Below are 26,501 nucleotides of genomic sequence, written 5' to 3'. Positions count from 1 at the left end.
CCGGCGCCGCTTGGAGGCGCTTCCGGCGCGTGGAATGAGCGGAGCGACGTTCCGGGGCACCGCGGGAGTTTGGTGCCTCCGGGCGGGCAGCGTGAAATAGAACGCGGAGAGAACGGTGAGGGGAGCGGCAGCGGGCTGCGATGGGACTGAGGCTCGCGCTGTGAGGGGGTGAATCCAGCCCCGGCGCTATGGCTCTCACCGGCAGGACGGTCTCGTGGTGGGTCCGGCTGCTCTGGCCCTGCCCTGTGGCCGCCCCTCGGGGCCCTCCGGTCTGGCTGCCCACGGGTCTTGAGGCCTGCCAGCGGTTCTACAGCTCCCGCGACAAGGTGACTCCGCTTCGCGTGTCCCTAATTCTGAATCATGCAGTCTGCAGAGGCGCTTAGCCATCTCGGGGAGTGCTTGCTGCTGCGGCCCTCAACTTCGGTGGCCATGTGTATAGGAGGAAGGCCTTGCAGACAGATGTTCACGAGCAGTGCTTTTTCCCATAGGAGCATTTGCGTTCCTCTGGTAGTGGGAGTACTTGCTCTTCCAAGCCGACGCATTGTCGGGGATTAATCAGTCGGTTTAATCAGTGCTTTGATGCTTACAAAGATTTTGGGGCTTTCTCTTTTCTCTGCCAGGCTTAAAGTTGCAAGCATAATATGGTGGGAGAGGAGCTGTGTGTCGCTAAAATTAGGAGTCAGAGTTTTTCAGCAGGGTGGTATTGTTACTGGGAGTTTTGTGGTTCCTGGCAAAGCCACCTTTCTTCAAAATTTTTTGAGCGAATAACATAAGGAGAAGTTAGTGCTGGACCTTTCTGCGTGTGATCTTAGGAAGTCAGGTGTTTTCTACTTTTTTTTTTTTTTTTTTTTTTTAATTTAGCCAAAACAGACTGCTTTCTTTTCTGTGAAGTCTGAGTGCTCCTTATTATGTAATTGGCACTGCTGCCTGAAAGCCAGGTAATGCCACAGAGTTCTTGCTTGGGAGGAATGATGTCTTTAGCTTTATAGTCCCCCAGATCAAGTTGTCTTAAGTAGTTTAACAGACCTAAACTGTGTTAAGTTTTCCAACTGCCTGTGTTCATAAGAATGTAGTAACTTTCACAATGCTTTGCTTCATACTGATTTTGAGTCATAACAAGTATATGTGTATCCATGGCTAAAAGAAAATACTAGCATTTTGAACACTGGCAACCATTTAGGGTCTTCTAACTATGCCTCTTCTAGAGAGAAGAATAATTTCTCTTTAAAAGGCTTAGTCAGACTGTACACAGAGATTGTATCTGTGGTTTGTGAAAAGAAACTTTCTGTTTTTCAGGAGAAAATAGATATGTCAGCATATCCTGCTGAAAGCATAAGAAACTTCAGTATTATAGCTCATGTAGATCATGGCAAAAGCACACTAGCAGACAGATTGCTGGAAATTACAGGTAAGTGTTCTCTTTTCATCTTTACTACCTTCTATTGATGTGTACATTTCAGTAGCTTTATTACTAAACTTTCTAATCTCTTTGCTCTTTTGCTGTCAGGTTGCTTCTAGGCTTCCAGTTGTGCAGTGCTACAGATGTTAATATGTTTTCTTATTCATGTTGAAATCTGTCAGTAAGTAGAGTTAAGAAACTGTGTAATTCCCTCAATAAAGGAATGTATTTTGGAAATAAACCAAAGAGAACATGTTTTTGAGGCTTACTGCCAGTTTCTGGTATGGACAGAAGGACTGTCATGACCTAGAAATTCTGGACAGAATACTTTCCAAAAGTGTGATAGAAATGAAAGAACTTCAACTATTTTTACTTATAAGGAGGTAACAGTGTATCCTTCTCTTCTGAGCAAGCCATATAGAACTGCCTTTCTTGGTGGTGAAGCTTGCTATTACTGAAGCTGATATAGTGCTGCATAGTAAATTTTAGAAATCTTCAGCTCTATTTTGATTTAGTAGGTAAAATAACTGCTAGTGTGAGTTTTATGGATTCTCAGTTGCTCTGTGGATTTACTCTTTCTTTTATCCTAAAATGTTAGCAAAGTTGTGTTATGTTCAACTTCAGAGGTATTTGTCATCCTCTAGATCTTTGTCCTCAATGTTTTAATTTTTGTGTTGCTGAGAGTAAGGAAAACTATCTCCTTTTAAGTAAAAGTGATGCAGAAATGCTGGAGAGTCTTCAAAACTACAGCTGACTGGGAAAATTAGACTTCAATTTCAAATTGGAAGAGGGAGACATAGATTACCTTAGTGGGCTCTCTGTGGTAAGTTGTAAAGCAACTTCTGTGTCTTCCAAGCGGAGGCCAATTTCAGAGCAGAGCTTAACTACTCAGAAATACCCTTTGGAAGAGTTTTGTTTTTCTCTTTACAGGAGTTAGCAAAACAAAACCTGGTGAGAAGCTTTTGATAGAAGTTATTCTTTGTTATTGCCTTCTGTGTTTCACTGTGGGCAGTTTTACCTGATGCCTGTGATAGAATGGAATTTTGAATTCAGGTCTGTCAAACTCCATGATAATACTTCTTTTGCCCTTGAGATTGGTGTTGGTTGGAACCACAGAGCTGTTCTCCCATGATAAGGGTTGAATTTTCCTTAAATGTCAGAATTACTTAGGAACTTCTGGACCATTAATTTAGACTTGCGTAGTGTTTTGTATTATACTTATTCAGGAAAGTGTTTTCTGTAACTTCGTAGATAAAAGCCCATTTAACAAATGTTAAAGAGTTGAAGCATCAATTTATTTTCAAATGAAAATTTACCTTAATCAAGTGGAAGAACTAGATTTGCTGCTGCAAGTCACATTTTCTGCCTGTTAGTACTATTTTCAGCAATTGCTGACTTGGAGAGCTAATATTCTAAATGAGATAATAAAACTGTTTTTTTGATCTTAGGAACAATTGCTAAAACTGACCGTAACAAACAAGTACTGGATAAACTGCAAGTGGAACGTGAAAGGGGAATTACAGTTAAAGCACAGTCTGCATCGCTCTTTTACAATTTCAAAGGAGTAAACTACCTCTTAAATCTTATTGACACACCAGTAAGTTAATTAAAAAAATAATAACCAATAAGTGCAAAGGGGGTGTTTCATTCACACAGAGCTGCATGTCTTTATATTTATAAATTGGACTTAGCCGATTTCTGACTTGTGTTTATTCAATGTGTTCTTTCCTTTTATTTTATTTCTTTTGGTAAGAATTATGTTTTGGATGAACAGATACACAAACAAAACCATCATAATGTAGATATCTTTGCAAAGGACTCCAGAAATATATGAAATTATGAATATTAATTTTCTCCACAGGGCCACGTAGATTTCAGCTATGAAGTTTCACGGTCACTATCTGCCTGCCAAGGTGTCCTACTTGTAGTAGATGCCAATGAGGTGCAGTTCTTAATTTTTGTTTTCTCCTTGGAATTTCAGCAATTTCTTTAAATAAGCTAGAGAGGAGTTCAGTATGTTTTAACCTTTCCATTAGTATTTTTGCAGTAGTCTAGCTCCATAAAAGTATTAGTGTTCCAGAAGACTAATAGGAGTTTAAAAAAAAAAAAGCCACAGACGAACACTTGCCTTTTAATAGGTGCTGTGGTGCCATACCATAGAAACAGAAGCACTGAAGTAATGGAGAATCAGGTGATGCTTTCTACGTTGCATGAACTTTACAAGTGGCAATCTGGAGAGCTTACAGCTGTTTCACTGTATGCTTTTGATTACCTTCATTTTCTTGTTGGAGTGTGATCATTCATTCAGGCACACTTGGTTTAGCTAGTTGACTGTAATATGTATACGGCAACATTAAAGTATTGGCCAAATTAAAAATTAGTAAAACTCTAAGCCAAATGTGAATAAATTCAAAAATTCAGAAAACATCACAAGTTTTAAAATCAATAGATCAATAATTTCTTGACTGATATTTCAGGAGTAAAATGTTCATAAAATGATATCCATGCAAATTTCATAAACTTCTTGTGTACTAAGAGGGTTTTGAAATCAAAGATCTGTTGTACTTTTATTTTTATGCTGCTAAAACATTTTGACAAGTCAGTTACTGCAGTGTAATATGAGGATTATAGAATCAGGATTTTAAATAAGGATACATTCTCACAGAGTACTTAGATGGTTACTTTCTCTATGGCGTGTAATATGCCTAAAAAGAAACAAGAGATTCCATGTTGATTTCTTTGATGTGTGTTTTCTAGGGTATTCAGGCTCAGACAGTGGCAAACTTCTATCTTGCTTTTGAAGCACAACTTGCAATAATTCCTGTCGTAAACAAGGTAATGAAATTGTAGTGTTTCAAATTAAACATTTGAGTTGTATAAATATATAGAAGATAACTTTCTTAGTAATCTTCAAATAGGAGCATAAAATGAAAAATTAATAAGTATGTAGCAACGTGTTGTCTCTTAATATTTTAATGATTGCTGGGAATTCCTACTTTTCATAAAATACGTGTACTAGCATTTTTGTAAGTAACAATGAAAAATTATTTATGGAATCTGTTTGGTGAATCGAGTTAAGAAGCATTGTGTAAAATGGCTTGATATCTGAACCATTTGTCGTCTTCCTTTTTGGTTTTTATTCTGGGGAATATTCAAGTGGGTTTTTACAAAAGTAACTTTACAGAAGTTCTTGCAAGGATGATTGTTGTATTCTTCCATGTGTTAAAGATAACACACTGGAGTAGCAGCTCAATATAAACAGTGTAAACTTAATTACAAAAAAAAACCCAAATACATTGTTTTTTACAGTTTTTGTAATCTGTGTGACTGGAATAACAAAATTACTTAGTTTGAATGTAGTTAATATATTGTACTTAGTTTTCTACCATAAACAGCATAAGTAGCATTTGTGCTTTGAAAATACTTTGTAAAATAAAGATTTTACCAGCTCTTGGATAAAAGTTCTTAACAAAAAATAATTACAACAGGGATCCTTCCTATAATCAAGCAAGGAAGACTTTTTCTAAAATGATTGATTGGAACTTTATAGTAATGGCCTGTAATTTAATTTATCAATTTGTTTCCACTTAGTAGCTGAACTTACTTTAGACTTGCAAAGTAGCCTTTCATGTCCAATTTTCTATAAATTATTTGCACCAAGACATAGTACTGAAAAATTCTTGATACGTATCTTTTCCTGAAAATCTTTAGTATTTGAGAAAAGACGTAAGGAAACATCACTTGCACATTGGAGAGCTACAATTCTTGATCGTATGTAAGATGTCATGGCCTGTACATTTAGTTGTTTGTTGTTTTTCAGATTGACTTAAAGAATGCAGACCCTGAAAGAGTTGAAAAACAAATTGAGAAGCTGTTTGATATCCCTGTTAATGAATGTATAAGGGTAAGATCTCTTCAAGATTTATAGTGTCTGATTGTACACCTGTATCTACTTCGTATGCTAATCTTTCATTAGCTACATAATAATTCAGCAGGGTGTTTTCTGTCTGTTTTCATATGATGTGCTGTATGAATTTCTTTAGATCTTGTCTCCTGAAAAATAATTCTCAGTTAAAAATTGTAATGTGTGATGATGAATGGCATCATATAAAATTTTTTTTGCTTGTGGATCCTCTAAATTATTTTCATTTTTACTGTAACAATAAGGTGGAGAAATCATGTAATGGGTATTTATAATCAAATGTGTATTTCATAATAGTGAGTATTTATATGAATAATGTTCTCTCCTGCCACCAAAATTACTTACAAGAGAAGGTTGACACTTTTATAGATACTGAATGAGTCTAAGACACATGTCTTATAAAATTGTTGTTGGGCTTGTTTTAGATTTCTGCTAAACAAGGGACAAATATTGAAAAAGTTCTTGAGAAGGTCATTGAAAAGATTCCACCGTAAGTTATTTATTTTACTTATGATGTCTTGTAAGGATGTCTAGGAGACCATAAGTTGCATTTATACAGTATCTCGGTAGTAGGTGTGGGGTAAATCTAGTTTCTGAGCTGAAAAAGTTAGCTTTGAATTGCAAATCAGAGAAAATGACCCTTCAGGTTTGAGATCTTTAAAATAAATCAATGTATATCTGCTGAAATTCTTAAAACAGTAATGAGTATCAGTAGAGAAGAATTGTTTGTTCTTAAGAAACGGGGAAGGAAAATGAATTCAGTCTGAAATGGAAAAAGAGAGGTGAGCTACTGGAGTGATATTTTTGTAAGCATATAGCTTCTACTTAGACACAAAGGGTGGGGGGTGCTCATTCATTTGATATTGAATGGAAAACGATCTTCTTATTGTTTTAATAATTGTTTTAAATTTTTTGTGATAGACCTCAATTTAATACTACTGATCCCTTGAAAGCCTTAGTATTCGACTCCACCTTTGACCACTACCGAGGTGTCATAGCTAACATTGCAATTTTTGGTGGGGAGATTCAGAAAGGGCATAAAATTGTGTCTGCGCATACAAATAAAAGATATGAAGTTAATGAAGTAGGAATTCTGACGCCAAACGAACAGCCAACACACAAACTGTAAGTAAAATGTTTCTTTCAATTGAACAAATCATAAGTTGATGTAAGATATCAAATCTGTTTCTGTTCATTTACTTATTTACTTTTTTGATTGAGTGGTAGAGGCTGTTTTATTTTTTTTGGATTGTAATGATTATTTGTAATTAAGTGCTCAATGTCATCCTGAGACAGAAACTTTAGGGGACTGCTTTTTGGGCACAGCTGGTGGGAGGGAGTCATTTTTATTGATGTATACTTAGCATATGAAACATCTGGACAGCTAGTTCTTAAGACTAGCTTTTGATATTCAGCTGTCCAATTTATTTCTAGGAACTACCTTGTTTCAGAGTGGAAGGGAATGGGGCTTCATCTTAGTTATTGCTGCAGCATATTTTGAGGGTGGAAAACTTTTAAGTCCATGAATGCAACAGCTTCCATAAACTATCTCGTCATGGCAGCAGTGAGAAGAAAATCAGGTATACCAGAATTAGTGAAGAGGCATTATCAGTTAGCATCCACGTACTTTTTAATGACATTTTTGGGAAGCTCTTCAGTGAGGGACTACATTATTGTGTGTGTGGTGGATTGAATCCAGCTGGAAACTAAATACTTAGACAGCCACTAGCTTACTCCTCTAGCATCAGTGGAGTGTGAGAGAGAACTGGAAAAACAAAAGTAAGGAAAAACTCGTGGGTCAAGATCAAGACTGTTTAACAAGTGAAGAAAAAAAAGGGGGAAAAAAATTTGATGCAAAGCCATTCATCCACCAACATGCGCTAGCAGCTTGGTATCTAGGCAGTCTATGAACAGCAGCTACCTTGAAGAGATGACACGCTTCTTATTGCTGAGAGTGATATTATATGGTATGAAATATGCCTTTGGTCAGTTTGGGTCTGCTGACATGACTGTGATAGCTGCCAGCCTGTAGCTTCTTTGCTGGGAGGGGTAGAGTGAGAAATGGAAAAAGCCTTCACGCTGTGCAAGCACTATTCAGCTTAGAAACTGGTGCAGTATTAACACCATTTTTGTTATGAATCCAAGACATGGCTTTTATATGAGGCTGCTGTTAAGCACATTAACTCCATTCCAGCCAAAACTAGTACACTCTTTCCATCTACCACGGGTTCCTGTCCTAACAGCATAATATACTGGTAGAGGTTATTTGTCTTTGTTGTTTCTCCCATTTAACATGTGAAAGTTGCTGTGGTGGTAGCTGAGAATTGTTCTATCTTCTGTCGTAGATTCTCAAGTTCTTTCTTCTACTCTCAAACTGAGAGTAGCACAGTATTAAAAATCCAGAGCTGACTGTGTCTGTTTAACAAAACTACAGTTATGTGAGTCAACAGATGGTTTGTCCCTTGAGACAAAATTTGCAACTCAGTGAAGAAACAATTTAAATGTGGCTTTTTGGACTGTTTATGGGCTCATGGGGGGTAATTTATTTGAATTTCCAACTGGGCTGAGTGAAGTGGGGAAAAACAGTGGAAATATTCATAATGCCAAGAAGTGTCTGTATAATACCAATTCTATTCAGATATGCTGGACAGGTGGGCTACCTGATTGCTGGAATGAAAGAAGTAACAGAAGCCCAAATAGGAGACACGCTGTTTATGTATAAACAGCCAGTGGAGCCTTTGCCTGGCTTTAAGTCAGCGAAGCCAATGGTTTTTGCAGGTGAGGAGAAAACTAACTAAAAAGGAATCATTTTTTTTCAGTAGCAAGAGCAGGAGAACTATTAGAGCTTCTAAGATGTATTTAAGAGTTGTGAGGATTAGAATTTCACTGAAATTAAGCTAGAGAGACACGTGCTGTTTATATAGCTCTTTACGACTTAGCAGGCAAGATTCTTGCAGACTGGCTTTAGATGACTGCAATACTAAGGTATGTTTCTAGCTTCTAATATTCTTCCAGTGCTTTTCTTTCTTTGTATCCAGAAAAGAAGGATTAACATTTTCAAAAATGAAGTCCTTATTAATCATTAGTTCTGTTAGACTGTTGCTGCCACCTTTAGTGAACTACTACACATGCTATGGAAGATGGCTTTAGAAAGAAATTCTGTTATTCAGTTTCCTGATCAGTTTTGAGAGAACTTTCTTAATTTTTGTCATGGATATTATGCTGCCAGTGAACGTAGGAGGGGTAAGTGTAATCCTGTAAACAGTGTGGATTTTTTTGTGTGTGTGTGCATGTGTGCTGCTTCCTGTGCATTATCGGAGCACAGTGATGTGAAAAGTGGAACCTATTTCAAGTAGTAATTACACTGACAACTGTTTTTATTTGTTTTAATATTCATTTAAAAAAAAGAAAAAGGAAATATTAGCAATGTTGATATGGCACTTTTTTTTTTTCTTCTTCCTGTGTACTCTTACCTGCTGAAGGAGCGTCTCAGTGACGTTTGCTTATTTATTAATGCTTAAGTTATGTGGCTACACTGTACACCTACAAGAAAATGGTTATACTTACTAGTATACTCATCTTTCACAGCTGTGAAGAAGTAGATGAGTACAGTATGCCTACAGTTATGGTTTGAATGTTAATTTCTGTTTTTTCTGTTTGTTTGTTTGTTTTTTTAATTGAATGTTACCTTAATAAGGTTTTAGGAAAAAAAAAAAAAACAGATTGAAAGAGTCAAATTAACAGAAAGCAAGCTATTTCTGGTTTTTATTATTGTTACTGTTTATTACTGCTCGTACTATAAAGATAAGTATGTAGTAGATCTAGCTCTATCACAGAATCTCTCTGTCATATGTTTTGACAGGAATGTATCCTGTAGATCAAACAGAATATAATAATCTTAAAAGTGCTTTGGAAAGGCTGACATTGAATGATTCCAGCGTCACTATTCATCGTGACAGTAGCCTTGCTTTAGGAGCTGGATGGAGGTGAGGCTTTTATGTTATTTTCATATGTCAATCGAAAATTGAAGTTATTTCAAGATTAGGAGTGTAATTCAACTTAATGATAGGTAAAGACGAAAAGTAGTGTATTTTCTTTTGTTCTACATTCACATATATTCTGCGATTTGTTGTGATTGATATTTTTTGGCTTTTAGAGGTTCTTTGCTGTGTCTGATAATGCCAGACTAGCAGTATAAACATACCGGAGTGACCAACAAATATTTGACCAATATGATTATTTTTTCCCAGGTTGGGTTTTCTTGGTCTTTTGCATATGGAAGTTTTTAATCAACGTTTGGAGCAAGAATATAACACATCTGTTATTTTGACTGCACCTACTGTTCCATATAAAGCTGTTCTTTCCTCAGCAAAATTGATAAAGGTATGTAAACAGCAACTTAAAAGCCTCCTTTAAAAACATCTACAGTTCAGAAATGTAGAATGGTACAGTATTTTATGATAAACATTAGAATTACTGATATGCAACTTGAAACTTATTTCATTTGTGGATTTTTTTTTTTTTTCTTTTTCTAAGAATACTGACTTTCTTTCTGCTTTCCACTTTAAGCGCTCGCTTTTGTTTTGGATTTTTTTTTTAATATCTTGCCCTTGTCCTTGATAATGGGAATAAAGGACACTATGTAAAATACCTCTTCCTTTTCTGTCTTAGTAAATAGCTTTTATCTCAGCCCATGAGTCCTGATTTGTGTTTTTTTTGCTGATTCTCTCCCCCATTCCTCAGCAAAGAGCTATGTAGTACTTAACTGCCTGCTGGATTTAAACCATGGCATCTTCCAAACTTTATCTGTCAGAAAATATGTGCTTTTAGGAATAGAATGTAATGCTACTGTAGACTGATGGGGATTAGTGAAGATTTGACGCTTTTTGATAAAAACGAAGTGGTTTTGAACAAAACTGTTGGTGAAACAGCCATTTGTAAAGCTTATTGAACTGATTGCAGTTAAAATTCCTGTGTTTTGAGTTTGAGAGAAAGCTGGACAAAGGAGGCTGCAAATAGGCAGATTCATTACTTAACATGTTCTTCTAAACACTGTAGAAAGCTTGGACATTCCAAATTTGTGCAAGAGAAGTTGCATTACCTGCAAGATATGAGATGCAGACCTTTTTTTCCTTTACAGTTATTGTGGTTTCTTCCCTAGGCAGCATGCCTGCTATGAAATAAGGCACCTTTGTGGCATAAATGATTCTAGATTGCTGATCTGAGACACCAGAACCAAGTTTTCAGGTTTTCGAACAGTGCACGATGTTGGGTCCTTGTTCAGAAACACTGCCTTGCTAGTGGAAGTAAAATAATCACTTGCTTTGATGTGCAGAGATATTGTATGCATACAGTAAGAAACATGACTTTCCTTGCATCTTTACTCCAGAATGGTAGCTCCTGCCCCTGAAGGAATGTTAGACTGGAAAAGGTAGGTGATGGGAACACTTGCAAAGGAATCAAAAACTTCAGAATCCATTTTGACTTGTAAAGGAGATTGAACCTGAAGTGCTGCTTACAGAAAAATACCCTCGACATCATCAAGCTACAGAATAATTGGAACAGGTTTTGTGTTGAAGCTGTGCCTTATATAAGGGTAAGGATATATGTAAGGAGATGAAGAAGCCTTATCAGGGTAAAGTAATAGGGAATATCCTTGCCCAGCAGACAAGAGACAGATGGAAATTCATTGGATAAAATGCTTACAAAGCGACTAGAGGAAAAATGTTGGATTTTTTTTTTTTTTTTTTTTTTTTTTTCAGGAGTATGGTAATTCAGAGATTACTATTATCAACCCTGCTCAATTTCCTGATAAACATTCAGTGTCTGAATATCTGGAGCCAACTGTTCTTGGCACTATTGTAACACCTCAGGAATATATTAGGAAAATAATTGTTTTGTGTCAGGTTAGTATACTGTGGTATGCTGTTTTAGTTTTTGTCACTTGCATTTTTAAACTCTACTTATCATACCTCAGAAGATACTAGATAATAGTATAATAGATGATGGTTGACAATAATTCTTAATATTTTTAAAAGAAAGTAAATATTTCAAATTGTGTGTTTAAAATAAATGCAAAATTACTCCTGAGCTACACAGTCCTTACACTGAAAGTTAGTGTTCTGGCTCAGTGACAGTAAAGTACCTGCTTTAGCACTGTGTACTAGAAGAGTTCATAACTAGATTTCTTTTCTCGAAGGAAAGGAATCTGCAGCAAGACTGTAAGATCTGCTTTGTGTGTTATTTATAAAAAATATTTTTCAAGGGGAACTGAAACAATTTTTATTTGTCTAGGATCGTAGGGCAGTCCAGAAAGAAATGTTGTATATTGATGAACATAGGGTTATGCTAAAATACCTTTTTCCATTGAATGAAATTGTGGTGGATTTTTATGATGCCCTTAAGTCTCTGTCTTCTGGCTATGCAAGGTAAATACATTCTCTTTCTTTCTTCTTATTTCCCCCTTCCCATGAGGGGAAGAAATGAAAAAATATCTGAGAAGTATGGAAGGGCACAAAAAAAGGATATTCCTTTATGATAGTGCTGCAGTATTAGTGTTGCATTCCTTTGACATTTTTGACAGGATGCTCATCCCTTTGTTAAAGGGAACTTTGAGGAACTTCCAAGTGGCATTTACAAGTATTTGAATAAACTTCTTAAGAGAGTGCAGTAAATATGTGGATATCTGATTTTCCTTGCAGCAGATGATGTGTCCTGCTTACTTGGAGACAAAATTTACAGAAATGTTGAGCCCACTTTTGAATAATGGTGTCATACTGAGAGATTTTACAAATCTGTGCTCCTATTTTAACATGAAGTTCAAGTGTTCTGTTAATTGTTTACAAAGCTTAAGATTTATGGAACAATGAATGCAGAATACCATAGTCACTGACTTCTAAATTGCTTTGTTTAGTTTTGATTATGAAGATGCAGGTTACCAGCCAGCAGATCTTATCAAAATGGATATTCTTATAAATGGAAATCCAATTGAAGAACTGGCAACTATCATACACAAGTAGGTTGACGGGATTCTCTATTCCAAAGGACTAAAAGTTAAGCATGTTTTCATTGTGAATAAATATGAATGATGAATGCATGTGGAAATTAGCATTGAGATTTCACCAAACGACCGACTTCCAGAGAAGATCTGAAATAGAAAGGCATTTTATAGTAGGAAAGCTAAGTGCTAAATATAATGTTCCCGTGTTAATGTGGAAGGAGGAGGTGCACATATAAATGCGAACTGACAGCCTTTTAAGGTGTTGGAAAAAAATTAAGGGCTAACCAGTCCAGGAGATGTGCTATGAATTGTTTACGGTGTATACTACTAAAAAACTGGATAAGTTTTATTTTTATGCCTCCAATAATCCCTATTCTGTACAAGCTTTCTGTTATCTTGTCTTTAGCTAGAGTACCAGGAAAATGTAAATATTTATTGACTGTAATAGTCTCAGAAACTGTTTGCTAAAATGATTCAGTTTCCATGAGTTTCTCAGGAACTACTCATTTGCTGGTGAAAATAATGCCTTTCTATCTTCCAGTCTCTCCCCTTGGTTTTTTTGTTATGAAGTCTGTGTTAGTCTCCATTAAATAGCTTCACAATCTCTTTAGTGATCCTAATATTAATTTTTTTTTTTTTTTTGTCTTTATTCAAACACTATCTTGTAAAAATAAATAAATTAGTATATTATCTAATGTATTTATGTATACTTTAACTAAATTGCAGGATTTCAGAATTAAAGGTCAGAGTAGGAAAATGAAACTCTTACCTTCTTGAGAAAAATAACTGTGCAAGAGGAGAAGAATAAATCTCTACTGTATATTTGATTTATGTGTTTTTAATAAGTATGCAGTTTAGCAATGTAATAAATATACATTCAGCAAATTGGAAAGATGCAAAATGGAGTGGCCAACCTTGTAGAATGATTGCTTTAACATTAAGTGAGAACATTTTAGAGAAAAGAGTCACTTGTTCTCAGTGGTTTATGAAAGTATCAATTTTATAGCTTCTTTTGACCTTTTGTCACTTTTTTTCTCCAAAATCTGCAGTATATGCAGATGCTGAATGTAATTGGATAACTTTTTTTATTACAGACTGCTAGAGTAGATTAAAAAAGAATTTCATTGTTGTATAAAAAGATATTTTGAGAATGCTTCAGTGATATGTCGATCTTTGACCTTTCATGTCTGAAATCAATAAAACACCCCCTTGAGCTTCTAGTTTAAAAAAAAAATAGCATTTGAAGCTGTGAAATTCTTCAATAAAGCTTCAGTGTGATAGATTATCAGAATATTTATTACAAACATCATTTAACAGTTTTATGAAAACCTTCTGTTAGTGTAGTCTTATCACTTGTTTGTGTGAAATGAGTAATGTACAGAGACCGGTCATTAAAGTCCGCATTGTAAAGTTATCATCTGGTAAGTTTAAGAATATAAAAAGATAAATACTTTTAATATTTTTCCTCTGACATTTGGATATATTTTGGGATTGCATGACTGTTTCTGAAAGAATTAACTTCTCAAAACTTTCTTTTCCAGTGATAAAGCCTATGCTACTGGTAAATTCCTGTGTGAGCGTTTAAAAGATACCATACCAAGACAGTTATTTGAAATAGCCATCCAGGCTGCTATTGGCAAGAAAATAATTGCAAGGGAAACGTAAGTGAAACTGTTCTTTTCCTCTTCTTTATTTAAGCTATTTTAAATACGAACTTTAATGTCATCCCTGGTTCTACATGTTACAATACTTCAAATCTACCGTAAAATACTATTTTTCTGTATGTACTCCCAGTCTTCTACAAAAAAACCCAAACACTATGTTTTCAAGCTGTGACCATGAATAAGGACTTAATTATTAAAAATTAATTGAAAATAATCCTTTTATTTTAAATTGCCTGTGGTCAGCATTACACTTATTGGGCAGTGTATAACTTGTCACCCTGATATGTACTTGCTTGGTACTGAAAAAGGTGTTTTTTATTGTTGAATATGATTTCCTGGATGTGAAGTAGCTTTCCTTGGCAGTCATAAAAAAAACAAAAACAAAACAATAATTCATCACTGCCACAAAAACAAACAAACAAACCAAAAAAAAAAAAAAAAAAAAAAAAGAAACTATTTGAACTGTGCTACTGCAAAGGAAATGTGCAAGTTCAGCAAGTACAACTATTTCTTAGCAGCACACACTTCTTTTAAAGCAAACTTTTTCCTTGGTTGTTGTATTTCATGTCATGTTTTGGCTGTTGCTGTTTTAAATTACATTTAAATTGTGGTAATCAGAAGTGGCTATCCAAGCAAAAATTGGATAGGAATTTGTTTGCATGTGGGTTGTAAAAGCATATATTTATTAAAAAAAAAAAAAAGCATATATTTATAATGAATCATTTTAGCAACGTAGAGCGTTACAGGCAGGTAAAACATAAAAGCTACAGTATTGTCTATTACGTGCCTTAAGACATATTTCTCAAATTAAGAACAGTAAATCAACATCTTTAAAATGTTTTTGACATGTTTAAAGCATTATCTTCTGTTTACATATGAAAATGGCATAATTCTGTTGCTTTTTAAAAATGTAGCATAAAAATGATGCTCAGCATTTTGACAACTTGCTGTTTAGTTTCACTACTGGAGTTGCTCTGCTGTGTTAATATTTATGGTATTCTTTTTTACAGATTGAAAGCTTACAGGAAAAATGTTGTGGCAAAATGTGTAAGTTTTTTTTTTTTTATTCCAATGCATGTAAACCTAAGAGTCTTATAACTGTGATGTACCTATCTTTCCTTAGAAACCCCATGAAGACATATTTTGCTTGTGCTTCAAAACGTCAGTGGAATGTTAACAGACACTCTTAAACTTTTTCTTTTAAATTCAGCTTGCGTAACCTTCACTTGGTGCTTGCAGTAGATCAGAAACAGGAATGACTTCTTCCATGTGTCTACTCAGTATCTCATAATACTTGAAGAATATGCATGCACTTATGTAACTTCATAATTTCCTAGTTTTTTTCTTAGGTTATTTAAGTATAGTAAAGCATTTTATAGACTGATTGCAATTAGATTTTCACTTCAGTTTTCAGTAAGAAAGTAAGAGGAGGCCTTAAATATCAATAGTTGATGGTAAACAAGGCTGAATAATGCCATAGGAAAATTATGCCATAGCTTAACTTAACAAGTTGAAGAGATTAAACAAGTATCCTTTTCTCACAGCTATTAAGAATTCTTCCAATTGGAACCTAGGTTGGATGACATCCCATCAGACAATGTAAGGGTTGATGAATTTGGATGTAATCACCTTGTGGTAGCCAAGATGCTATAGTGTATCAAAGCTGACACTGTTGCTGTTCCACAAGGATTTGAATAGCCCATAGTATGCTACAGTTCTATCCTGCTATCCTAATGTCATCTAGGCTTATTTAAGAATATTTAGTATATAAAATATGTGAATTAATCTACCTTTAGTTGTATAAATGAAAGTGCTCACTTGCTCCCTTTCTTTTCAACTACTGCTCTCTTGGGATAATGGTAGAGAGTATAGAGTGATATTTTCTAATATAACCAGCCTCATTTAAGCCTGTTTATTAAGTACTGTAGGCTTAATAAAATATTTTTCCTTTTCATAGTACGGTGGAGACATTACAAGAAGAATGAAGCTTTTAAAAAGGCAGGCAGAAGGGAAGAGACTGATGAGAAAAATTGGCAATGTGGAAGTACCAAGGGATGCCTTCATACGTGTTTTAAAGAGACAGCCTGAGAAATAAATTAGTATTATGCAGCAGATTGTCTTAACTTCTTAGAGACAGTAAGCATACTTGTGTTAATGTATAATTTATCACTGTGAAAGGGAACATCTGATTTAGTTTATATCATTTTAAATGGGAATATAAATTGAAAAGATTTTGTATTTAAATTATAATGTACAAATGTATAATGAAAATAAAGCTATTTTATTTGAATTTTCTGCATCTAAAAGCTTTCATTGTAACTTCACATGAGCTAGATAGAAAAGCTTGAATGTGTTAAGAGCAGGAGAACAGCAACTGTGTCAAAAAGTTTATTAAAACAGTTCGTCTATCCATACCTTAAAATTATAGTAGTTTTTTTTAAGTCACAAAAATTTCAAGCTACACTGTTTTACTTGCTAAAGGTTCTCATCAGGAAATAATGATGTTGAGGGGAATCACAACAGGAAAAACAAACTACACATTTCTCAGCAAGTAAGATTGATTCACGTCTTCCATACTGTCTACCTAAGTTCAGTGTGTAGTGACATGCTAAAAGCTAGAAAAAACTAGAAAATCTATGCATAAAACTTTACGAAAAGTTTATCATCCTATTATAGTAATAGTGACACAAAAGGATACTCTTGTAACAGATGTAAGTTACTTACAGATGTAAGTACCAAAACTTGACTTAAGTGACCTAGTATATGAATCTTACCCAGATTTCACATGCCAAGACTCAGGCTAGAATACAGTTATGTAGTACCTGGCTGCTCATGTTTATTTGAAAAGATAAGAGCATGGGCTACTCAGAGCAAACTACCTTTGGGTTTTGCATGTCTACAAACAAGAAGTTATCATACCAAAATCAGAAATTCAACTAGCAGTATGGTCCAACAGATAATTTTGTACTTTGTGTTGTGTTAAGTCTATACCTACTTTAAACAAATATTTCAGTTTATGATAGTGGCAAAATTTGTTTTTATCATTTAAGGCAGCAAATACATACTATAGTTTAAGGTCTGTTCTGAACTAACAAGAATTCTTCTCTTCCATAAACACGTTGTAGACAACCACTTTTTTTTTTTTAAAAGCACAAGACTATGCAACAAAACAAATTATTGTTTAAGTGAAAAACTTAAATTCTTTGAATTAGGCTCTGTCAGTGGATCACAAAAATTATAAAAAGCACAGTTGGTTCTTAGTCGCTTCCTTACACGAAGATGACAAAATACTTGATCTCTCCACTTTACATCAGAAACAAAACAATTTGGAAAAAGATAGATTTAGATTTAAGTTTTACTTATTCAAAGTGGGAAATAACATTCCTTGTGACAGTTCAGTATTTATAGCGATACAGTAAGAGGTAATTATTACAGAGTGGTTAACAGCAGACTTTAATACACTATCATTTGAATTTGTAGACTCCATGTTCCTGTAAGTTAACCTCATTCTAGGCATTTAATGACACCATCCAATACAATTAAACAGGTATATACAGAAAGGAACATTTAGATCTTTCCTTCTATATAAAGCACAATTACTAAAAATATAAAAACCCTAAAGTAATTTGAAACACATGAGAAGAAAAAGTGCTATGGCAAACATTTAATGTAAGTAACCAGAATAAGTTATAACACTTTAAGAATTGGGTGCAGTTTTAGGCACTGTTTTTCATATTTTTATTTGCCTGAATTGTACAGCAGGACTCAAGATGCCCAAAAACTGTTTGTGTAAGATTAAATTTAAGGCAATCAAGTGCAAAAGCTTAGTGTGCATTATGTAAACAGAACGTTTCATAGTAAAAATTGCACAGCTATTACAAGTCCATAGTATTTAACAAAGGCCAAAACCATTCTGCCTAGGAATACAAATGCAAAGTGTAGTTGCACTAATGGAGGCCACAATTACAGATTATTGGAAATAAACTATCACTTCCTCTAACAGGCAGATGCAATGCATTGCTGTGCTAAAATAAGTGCTCTGTCCCACCCCCCTCCACCCCTACATAACATGCAGTCTTCCACAGATTTGTTCTGTTCCATTTAGTTACTGTAACAGCCAGAGTTATAAATATCAAGGCAAAATGCACAACACCAAATAGAGATGGAATGTGAATGTACACATATTGGACCTTTTAAAAAAAAGAATACAGTACCTAGGATTCCCATTTTAAACAGTTTTCAGTATATTGCATAGCAGTGAACTCATCTGCTACCTAAAACTGTTGCTGTTGACCCACATGCAGTTCTTCTTCAATTCTTCTCTCAGTTTTCTTTCATACTGTACAGAGGGTCCACGAGTTTATTGTGCACATGCATTAAACCTTGAGGGGAAAGCAACAATGCCAGCTTTACATCATTTTTAATATACTTTTTCCAACATGTCCTTCTATCCACACATTTGGAGCTAACTTCAAAGTACACATTTTAAACAGTTCACTCAAAAGATAGATTATGACTATTCAAAGTAGTTTGAAAATCAAGAGTAATTAAAACTATATATATTTATGCTAGTTATGTATTTTTCCCTGTATCACTTAAATATTGTTGCCATCTTCATATAAACTAAACAGAAATGAGACAGCAATGACAACAGACCAGTTAAAAAGATATGAAAATATTCCACATCAATTAAACACCTCATGAGAGATACACATCTCTCTTTTAATAAATGCTTAACAGAAACACATACAAGAATTTGTTGTAACAATCAGATTTACACATACTAATAATTTTACAGCTTGAGTTATAGTGTTCTAGCACAGTGGTATCTTTGTAACTAAGTGTCCTTCAGGTCCTAGACAAGCAAAACCAAGCAGCACAGAGACTGTTAATGACTATATAGAACCTCCCCCCCCATTCTCCTGTGGAAAACTTTGGAAAGTGCTGGGAAGATCAATCAAAAAAAAAAAGTCATGTTGTTTACTTTGTTACAACTTAGTAAAAGTGTTACCTACAAAGTGTTACCAAGGTATGGTATCCAGTCACTGATACATTTTTTTAACCTTACAAACTGGTAACAGTATCTGGTCAACATTCTCAATCTGTTAAGAGCCTAGTTTAGAACCCTACAGAAGATTTGCTTCAACTACTACAAATTTCAGAAATAGGCAACGTTAGAAGCAGATATTCTCAAAAGTCATAAAAGATATCTGACAGTAAGTGCACATTTCAATAGTATTCTGCAGCAAAGAATATAAATACCCCTGCTGCATTATGTATCTGGCACCAAACACTGCATCCCTGCAGGCAAACTAACCTCAAAGTCTGAATCATTAAGTCTATTTTTATTTTCATTTCTGATGTATTTTACAAGTTTGCTATTCTTTTCTCCACTAGGCGGACCTTACAGCCATACCAGAAAGCCAAAGCATCAAGAACAGACTGAAGAACCCAGCTTGTTTTTGTTTCTGGAGGTAATGACTGAACTGCAGACCTTTGTAAATAAATAATTTAAAAAAAATCCAACCACAAGAAGAAAAACTTATGAAATCAACATGACTAAAGCACAAAAGTTTCTTAGATCTTAAAGGATAACTATTGATCATGTATATTGGAAAGATAGAGTCAGTAATGTTTCTTATGAGTTTGGCAGTAAGCAGGAAAACACCAAATGTGGATTTGATACAAAAGGCATTTTTATTCAAAGAAAAACAGCTATGCCATGTACTGAAGTTTAAGCATTCCATTTCCTGTTTTTCTGTTCTGTTTTAGAAAAACAGGAAATGAAAAGGAGAATTACCCACTTACTTCCTGGAGGCGTGAAAATGCTTACAGAGTATTCTCACTGCCATATGGAAAAAGTTATATTTAAATCCTTTTAGTGGTTTTGGAAGTACAGTTAGAAACAAAGCTTATTTAAATGATGACATGCAAAGTCTCTTACTAGATAGAAATAACTGCAAAAGCAATTATTTCACATAAAAATCTTCCAGCCTATTCAACTCAAATCAGGTTAAATAAATGTTTTAAACAGGAGCATGCAGAAGTAAAAAAGAACTCCCAGATTAACTTTCCTGGAGACTAGTAAATTCGAAGATATTTTTATGCCCTCTTCTGTGACAAAGGAATGAAAGGAAAAGGTGACCTTCCTCTCATTTTGCAAAAAGAACACTTAGAGGATCATTTCTCTTATTTGTTTCAGAAAGTTAGAAAAAAAAAAAAAAGGGAGGGGGGGGGTAAAAGTTATTCTAACTTTCTGATAGAGTGGCAATTTGTTATCAAAAACTGCTTGAAGTTTCATGCGATACCTTGAGATTTTCCTTAAATGGTAAAAAGCTGTAGTAACTAGCTACCAGAATTAGCAGTCATCAAGAACCATCCAGCTTCCTAAGAACTAAGTCATCCAACCTGGAGATCAAGATTCAGAAATAATCCCAGGTTTTACTAATACTGATTTCTCCATCTAAAAAAAAGAAAAACAACCAAGTAAACTTCACTAACACATGAATAGGGAAAATTACGCCAGGCAAAACAATCTGAGAATTCTATTGCTTTGTATGCATTATAGGGTAATTAAATAGGTGAAATAGTACATATTCATACACTGTAGCCCTTAGTTTTCTGTGGAGATATGTTCACTATCAGTGTCATTCATACCTAATATTTTTATTAGAGTAGTTTGTATACTCCCTAAGCAGAGCTTTCGTTTATTTGGATACAGGATAGTGTTTAGCACCCATCCAAGCAGTTTAAGAGGTTTATCTTTGACAATGCTAAGTACTATCTAGCAGTGTGATGTGTGAAGAGTGCCCCCTCTCCCTGATATGTACCAAAGAACATACTGAAAAAATCTAAAGTGAGAATTATAAATGAAATCAGTATAAAGTCACGTTAACACCAGACTTTACTATTATCTACAGACTATTTTTAGAGCATTATATCATCAATGACAGCCTTGCTGCTACATGCCTCAACTACTACAAAAATTCACACAGTAAGAAAGGTGGCTAATAAATACAACCACATGTTCTGTACTAATACAGCTGGGGGAAAACTATTTTGCTGAGCTTCTACAGTCTTAGTTAAATATAATTAACATCCAGAAACACTAAGTTACTATAAGAAACCCAAACTCAAAGCTTGCCTCAATACACCTACTACAAATCTGAAAAGCATAGTTTGTGCAATGCATTAAAGTCTAAACAGATTGCCATTGCACTTTAAGAAAGAGTGTCCTCCATTCACATCCAAGTCTGCCTCACATAGTTGAAGCTTACTGACAGTATATTATAAGATAAAATCAGCATGAAATATACCAGGGTTGAAATAAAATTTGTTATAATTGCAAGTTTATATACTATCATTTCAAATGGGAAATAGAGGAAATACTTGAAAAAAAAAAAAAAATCTCTTTTGAATAAAGTATTTATCAAATGACACTGTATTTTCGTATGCAAGGAACACAAGTTACATCTTCCAGCACTTTCCCACTCACAATGTAGAAGTTAACATTTAGTATCCTGAATATATGTTAGCTATATGATGTGCCAGGAGACTTCATATAATTGTTATTTTTAAATAGAGGTAACTTCTGATTCAGTGCTCACCTTTGAAGTACTTCACAGTTTTAACTCTTAGTTCTAAAGTAGCATCTTCATCACACACAAAGATAGTACGAGGGTGCTGCTGGAAAGCAGAAACTGTCCACATATGATTGACACCTTCTTCAATAGCTTTGTATAATGCAAAAGCTTTATGTGCACCTGTTATAAGAATCATCACCTGCAAAACAGAAGCCTTTTTACTTTCAGTCCCCATAACACCACAAACTAGTCATGAAAACAGATACATGCAACTAGAACTAAATAAGTTCTTACTTCTCTAGCATCCATCACTGTACCCACACCAACCGTTAGCGCCATAGTTGGTACTTTAGATAAGTCTCCATCAAAGTATTTAGCATTTGCCAAAATGGTGTCCATTGCTAAAGTCTTTAATCTTGTTCTTGAAGACAAACTCGATCCGGGTTCATTGAATGCAATGTGGCCATCTGGACCAATGCCTTTTCAAAGTTAAAGAAAGCAAATCATTCCAGACCTGCGAGTCAACAAATATCCTCAAACATTGCAAAAGAATAAAAAGAAAAATTTATGATTCATTCTTTTGTCTTGGTTCCCCATTTCAACACGCAAACAAAAAAAAAAAAAAAAAAAAAAGCATTCAAAACTTAAACTACATTATCATTAGAAATTTGGACACCACACATTCTGTTCTGGTATTTGCACCAAATCTTTGTTAGCCACAGAACTTTCTTAGACTATAACAGAAAAAAGTGATTTTAACTATGTTCTGAAAAATCACAACTGAAGAGTAATTATATTTATTTCAATCATAACTAACCATAAAGCATTTTCTCATACCTCCAACAAACAGATCAATCCCTCCTGCTTCTTCAATTTTCTTTTCAAATGCATCACATTCCACCTGTAAGTCTGGAGCGTTCCCATCAAGAATATGAGCATTATTTGGGTCTATGTCAATATGTTTAAAGAAGTTATTCCACATATATGAATGATAACTCTCTGGATGATTTCTGGGAAGTCCTGAAATCATTTAAGATGCAAATTCACATATTAAAAGACTTATTCAGCTTTAAATTTAAGACAAATCTTTCTTGAGTAGTATGAAGTCAGACAAAGCAGTACTCATACTGAGAAGACTTCTGTTGCCATACATGTTTACATTCTCTATATACTCTTAGTGATACAAAATATCACTACAAATATATGAAAAGTTTAACAAATGTAGTCAAAATGCTACATAACAGTTTTCAAGCACTTAATTTAGCCAAGGATTCACTCTAATTAATTACTCGCATTCTAATGGCTAGAAAGAAACATATGCTTAAGACACTTCCAGGTACATTAGTCTAACAGAATCTCAAGAATTTCTAGTAATCTTGTGCTTTGTTAAAACACTTTAACAGTTAATAAGGAAAAAAAAGTATACGCTGCATTCTCAAAAAAAATAAGCACTAAAGCTTACCTACGTATTCATCCATGTTGAAAGTCTTCACATATTTGAAAGAGAGATCTCCATTCTTGTGATATTCTATCAGCTTTTTGTAGCATCCCAAAGGTGTACTTCCTGTTAAACAAAGTTTTTCTACTATACTATGTATCCACACACATTTTCAGTATATTTAAATCTCTTTATAAGCAGATGTTACTAAAATGCTTTTCAATATAATTAAAAGAAATTTGTTATTTCCCCATCTACTTTCCAGTTTCTCAAATCTTTTCAAAGCAGACTAACATCTTCACGCTACAAGAGAAATACATTCAAGCATTACCAGAAGTATATTCAGCAAATGCAGTATTTTAAATATGGCATTTGTTAGCAATGATGTAAACAGTTTTAGGTTTAGGCACTTATTAGGCTTTGAATAAAACTTGCCTGTCGGTAGGCCAAGTGTGAAGTACCTCCCTTGAGTGGGCTTGAACTGGATAATACGATTGCAGATGTATTTGGCTGCCCATTCACTTGCCTGATCATAGTCTTCAAGAATAACAAGCCTCATTATGGCAGCAAAGAGCTTGTACAATAAAATAAACCTGGAGAAAACAATTATTTTTTTTAATGTAAGTATCACATCAATAGCTGTAAAACTCAAAGCAGTAAAATTCAGTAAAACCTTTTATTATTTAGTAATATACTTAATCAGTATAGGAGTTATCTTCATTGCATAAACGTGCTGCAATTTTGCAGTTCTATTTCAAACTGGACTGTCAGACAATCAAGAAACAAGTCACAGAATCCACATGATACATTCCTGTTAAAATAATTACTAAAACTCTCATTTTAATTATTAATTTAATATGAAACCCATAAAGCTCAGACAAAATGGAAGTGAGCTATCTTGAACATCAGTCTTCCCAATTAGTAATTGTTAGAAATGAGAAGTATGTTTGCTTTGTCCTTCAAGCAGAATAAACACTAAGATTAGATCTTGTTTTCTGCAGCCAGCTGAGTGTCAAAGATTTCGAAACTAAGACCCAGAATAACCCCACGCTCCCATATTCAGAGAGAAAACTGGAAATAAACAAAGTTCCTTTTGCTTCTAAGAATACTTCAAGAAGGCTATTAACTTCAGAAACAAAAAATACACGTGTTGCAGACTTAAAATCTCAACATGTCATGGAAATACATAAGTGAGGTAAGATTTTTCTTTACAACCCAACGTGAAACAAACTGGAGTAATTAATTCTTTAGAGTCTTTAAGTACAGCCATACTAACAGAATACCTAAAGCTACATGCTTGGCGGATACAGCACGTGGCAGCCGCCCGCATTCAAACAAAACAGTTCGCCACGGCTCTGTTTGGCAGAGAAAGATAACGAGCTGCCGGCGAGGCGGAGGCACTTCAGCCAGACCGCGCTACATCCCCGTGCGTACCCCAGAAGGCACCGCGATGCTAAGGGACTGACGAGCGACCCGAGGACGGGCGACGGTGCTTTCTCCAGGCTGCGGTGGCCGCACTTGGAGACAGGAAGAAGCCAAAGGCGAACCGCCCCACTCCGCAGACCCGGCGCGGGCCCCGCGGCCTCCCCCTCCCCGTGGGGCCTGCAGCTACCGCCACGCCCCGGGCCCACCCCACCGCCGAACCGCTCACCCCCGGCAGACCCCTCAGCACCGCCGAGCGCCCGCAGCAGCCGCCGAGCCGCCGCCCCGCACGGACGCGATCCGGAAGCACCTGGCGAGGAGCGGACGTCGCCGTGCTGCGGGCGGCTCCGCGCATGCGCGGGGGGCAGCGGCCTCTGGAGGGCGCAGTAGGGGAACGTGGAGGGGCTTCCCGTAGGTGCGGGGCTCTGCTCGGCGCTTGGAGGGCGCACGGACTCCTGTAGGAGGCTCAGCGTTTCCTCCTAGGTTGCGGTGGGGCCTTGGGGAGAGGCGTTTCCTTAGAGCTCCCATGAACCCCCGTGATTAAACTGAGGGGAGTTGATGGAAGCGGGGAGAAACTTGAAATCACAACCCACGTGTATGAGAGCAGCATGTCTGCTGGTCATTTCATTAGAACTACTTGCATGAAAGTACATAGAAAGAATGAGTAACAATTTGCTCAAAGCTTAGAAGATGTATTTGCCACCTTACAACAGAAATAAGCCTTAGTGTAGTGTTTGGATCTTGCAGATACACATAGAGACAAAGGGATAGATGAAATCTGTAATTTAAAATAAAATACAGATTTTTGAAGTTTAACTTTAAAATATCATTACTTGTTACTGACCTGATTTCTTTCACACCTTTTCTTCCTATAACACTTTTCTCAAAAGTTCACTAGATTATGAAGAGTGGCACTTGCTCTTAACCATTTAGAATCATAGAACCCCTACAGCTAGAAGGGACCTCTGATGGCCATCTAGCCCAACTCCCCTGCAATGAATAGGGACACCACAACTAGATCAGGTTGCCCAGAGCCTCATCCAGCCTCACCTTGAAAGTCATCAGGTCTAACTTATTGTTAGAAGTATCAGCTGCCACATAGGCATAATGCATGATTCTATAGCTGACTGTGACACTATACCACAGGCATTCTACTTGCAAGGAAGCAGAATTACTTCTGACAGATCTTTAGTAATGCCAGATAAAGTATTTGCAGACAGGCCCACAGTCACACACAGAAAGAAGAGCTGAACTCACCCAGCTGATGGAGGATATCACCTAACTATGGACAGCACTCCTTTACAGAAAGGAGCCCAGATCCAGGAGATGCTCTGCTGGTTGTAGCTGGCTCTTATATGAGCCCAGGGTGGCTCCACCCTGAGTCCACCCCTTCTAGTCATGTGAGGAGCACAGGCGCAAACAATTTCCTGTTCTCCTAGGACAACCACATCCCTTCACCACGTGCTCTGTTACCAGTTCAAGCCACGACCTAACAGTTCCCCTACATGTGGGATATTTCTGAAGTACTCAGGGATGTTGCTGAATGAAATTCCAGTCAGTGATCTCAGGTGTACTTCAAGTTTATTCCCTTCAGAGTGCATACTTTAGATGGTCTCCATCTCTGTCCTTTCTCATCTCTCTCTTCTCTCCTAATCTGTTTGTTTTGTGGTTTGAATGACTGATCCTTTCTGGCCCTTCCAAGGATATAGCTAGGTTGGAATGCATGCGGTCTGTAGTCCACCTGACTTTCCCAGGGTCTTTCATGGACTGAAACTCTTTCTAAAGGTAGAAATAAAAGATATCATGTATAATTGTCCTTTGCAGACTGAAGATGAAAGTTGTGTCCCTGCTTCAAGTGCTATCACATTTTATTTTTTTTTTAAGGTCTTTTTGCAAGAGGTATAGTGACAGTTGTTAAGGAGCAAGAGTGAAGGACAAGGGATTTGAATATGGGTGTTTGCTCAGCATGCTGTCTCATGTCTGCCCTACTGTGCAGCCTGATAAAAGAATGGATGGTCTGCAAGCCTGCTCTTCTAGAATCATAGAATATCCTGAGTTAGAGGGAACCTAAAA

The 26,501-nt window shown here is 35.8% G+C and overlaps 2 protein-coding genes across 10 annotated transcripts; one reads left to right on the top strand and one right to left on the bottom strand.

The window, feature by feature from the left end:
- On the top strand, nt 1-20,138 carry GUF1 (GTP binding elongation factor GUF1). Of its 4 annotated transcripts, none has more exons than XM_048941610.1 (18): nt 1-326; nt 1,297-1,408; nt 2,848-2,996; nt 3,261-3,341; nt 4,157-4,234; nt 5,220-5,303; nt 5,747-5,811; nt 6,243-6,446; nt 7,960-8,099; nt 9,184-9,307; nt 9,572-9,704; nt 11,084-11,227; nt 11,616-11,749; nt 12,235-12,336; nt 13,863-13,982; nt 14,996-15,032; nt 15,943-16,121; nt 19,383-20,138. In XM_048941610.1, exons 1-17 carry the CDS (start codon nt 189-191, stop codon nt 16,078-16,080), a joined length of 1,983 nt encoding a protein of 660 aa, XP_048797567.1. In that variant the 5' UTR covers nt 1-188; the 3' UTR covers nt 16,081-16,121; nt 19,383-20,138. The 4 variants fall into 4 exon arrangements, with proteins under 4 accessions (XP_048797567.1, XP_048797568.1, XP_048797569.1 ...); XM_048941611.1 differs by lacking the exon at nt 19,383-20,138 and adding an exon at nt 15,530-15,584 and having other exon boundaries at nt 15,943-16,056; XM_048941612.1 differs by lacking the exons at nt 7,960-8,099; nt 19,383-20,138 and adding an exon at nt 8,551-8,564 and having other exon boundaries at nt 15,943-17,731.
- On the bottom strand, nt 17,318-25,788 carry GNPDA2 (glucosamine-6-phosphate deaminase 2). 6 transcript variants are annotated; one of them, XM_048941615.1, is made up of 7 exons: nt 25,686-25,788; nt 23,438-23,599; nt 23,031-23,128; nt 22,406-22,588; nt 21,863-22,047; nt 21,593-21,782; nt 17,318-18,367 (listed from the first exon to the last, which is right to left on the bottom strand). In XM_048941615.1, exons 2-7 carry the CDS (start codon nt 23,563-23,565, stop codon nt 18,309-18,311), a joined length of 843 nt encoding a protein of 280 aa, XP_048797572.1. In that variant the 5' UTR covers nt 23,566-23,599; nt 25,686-25,788; the 3' UTR covers nt 17,318-18,308. The 6 variants fall into 6 exon arrangements, with proteins under 6 accessions (XP_048797572.1, XP_048797571.1, XP_048797575.1 ...); XM_048941614.1 differs by lacking the exon at nt 25,686-25,788 and adding an exon at nt 24,658-24,787; XM_048941618.1 differs by lacking the exon at nt 25,686-25,788 and adding an exon at nt 24,658-24,787 and having other exon boundaries at nt 21,593-21,767.
- Nucleotides 25,789-26,501: the final 713 nt, after the last annotated feature.

This window comes from Lagopus muta, chromosome 4, assembly GCF_023343835.1.
Source record: "Lagopus muta isolate bLagMut1 chromosome 4, bLagMut1 primary, whole genome shotgun sequence".
Classification (NCBI taxonomy): domain Eukaryota; kingdom Metazoa; phylum Chordata; class Aves; order Galliformes; family Phasianidae; genus Lagopus; species Lagopus muta.
The sequence above is the reverse complement of the archived record's forward strand: the minus strand, read 5'-3'. Positions and strand labels throughout refer to the sequence as shown.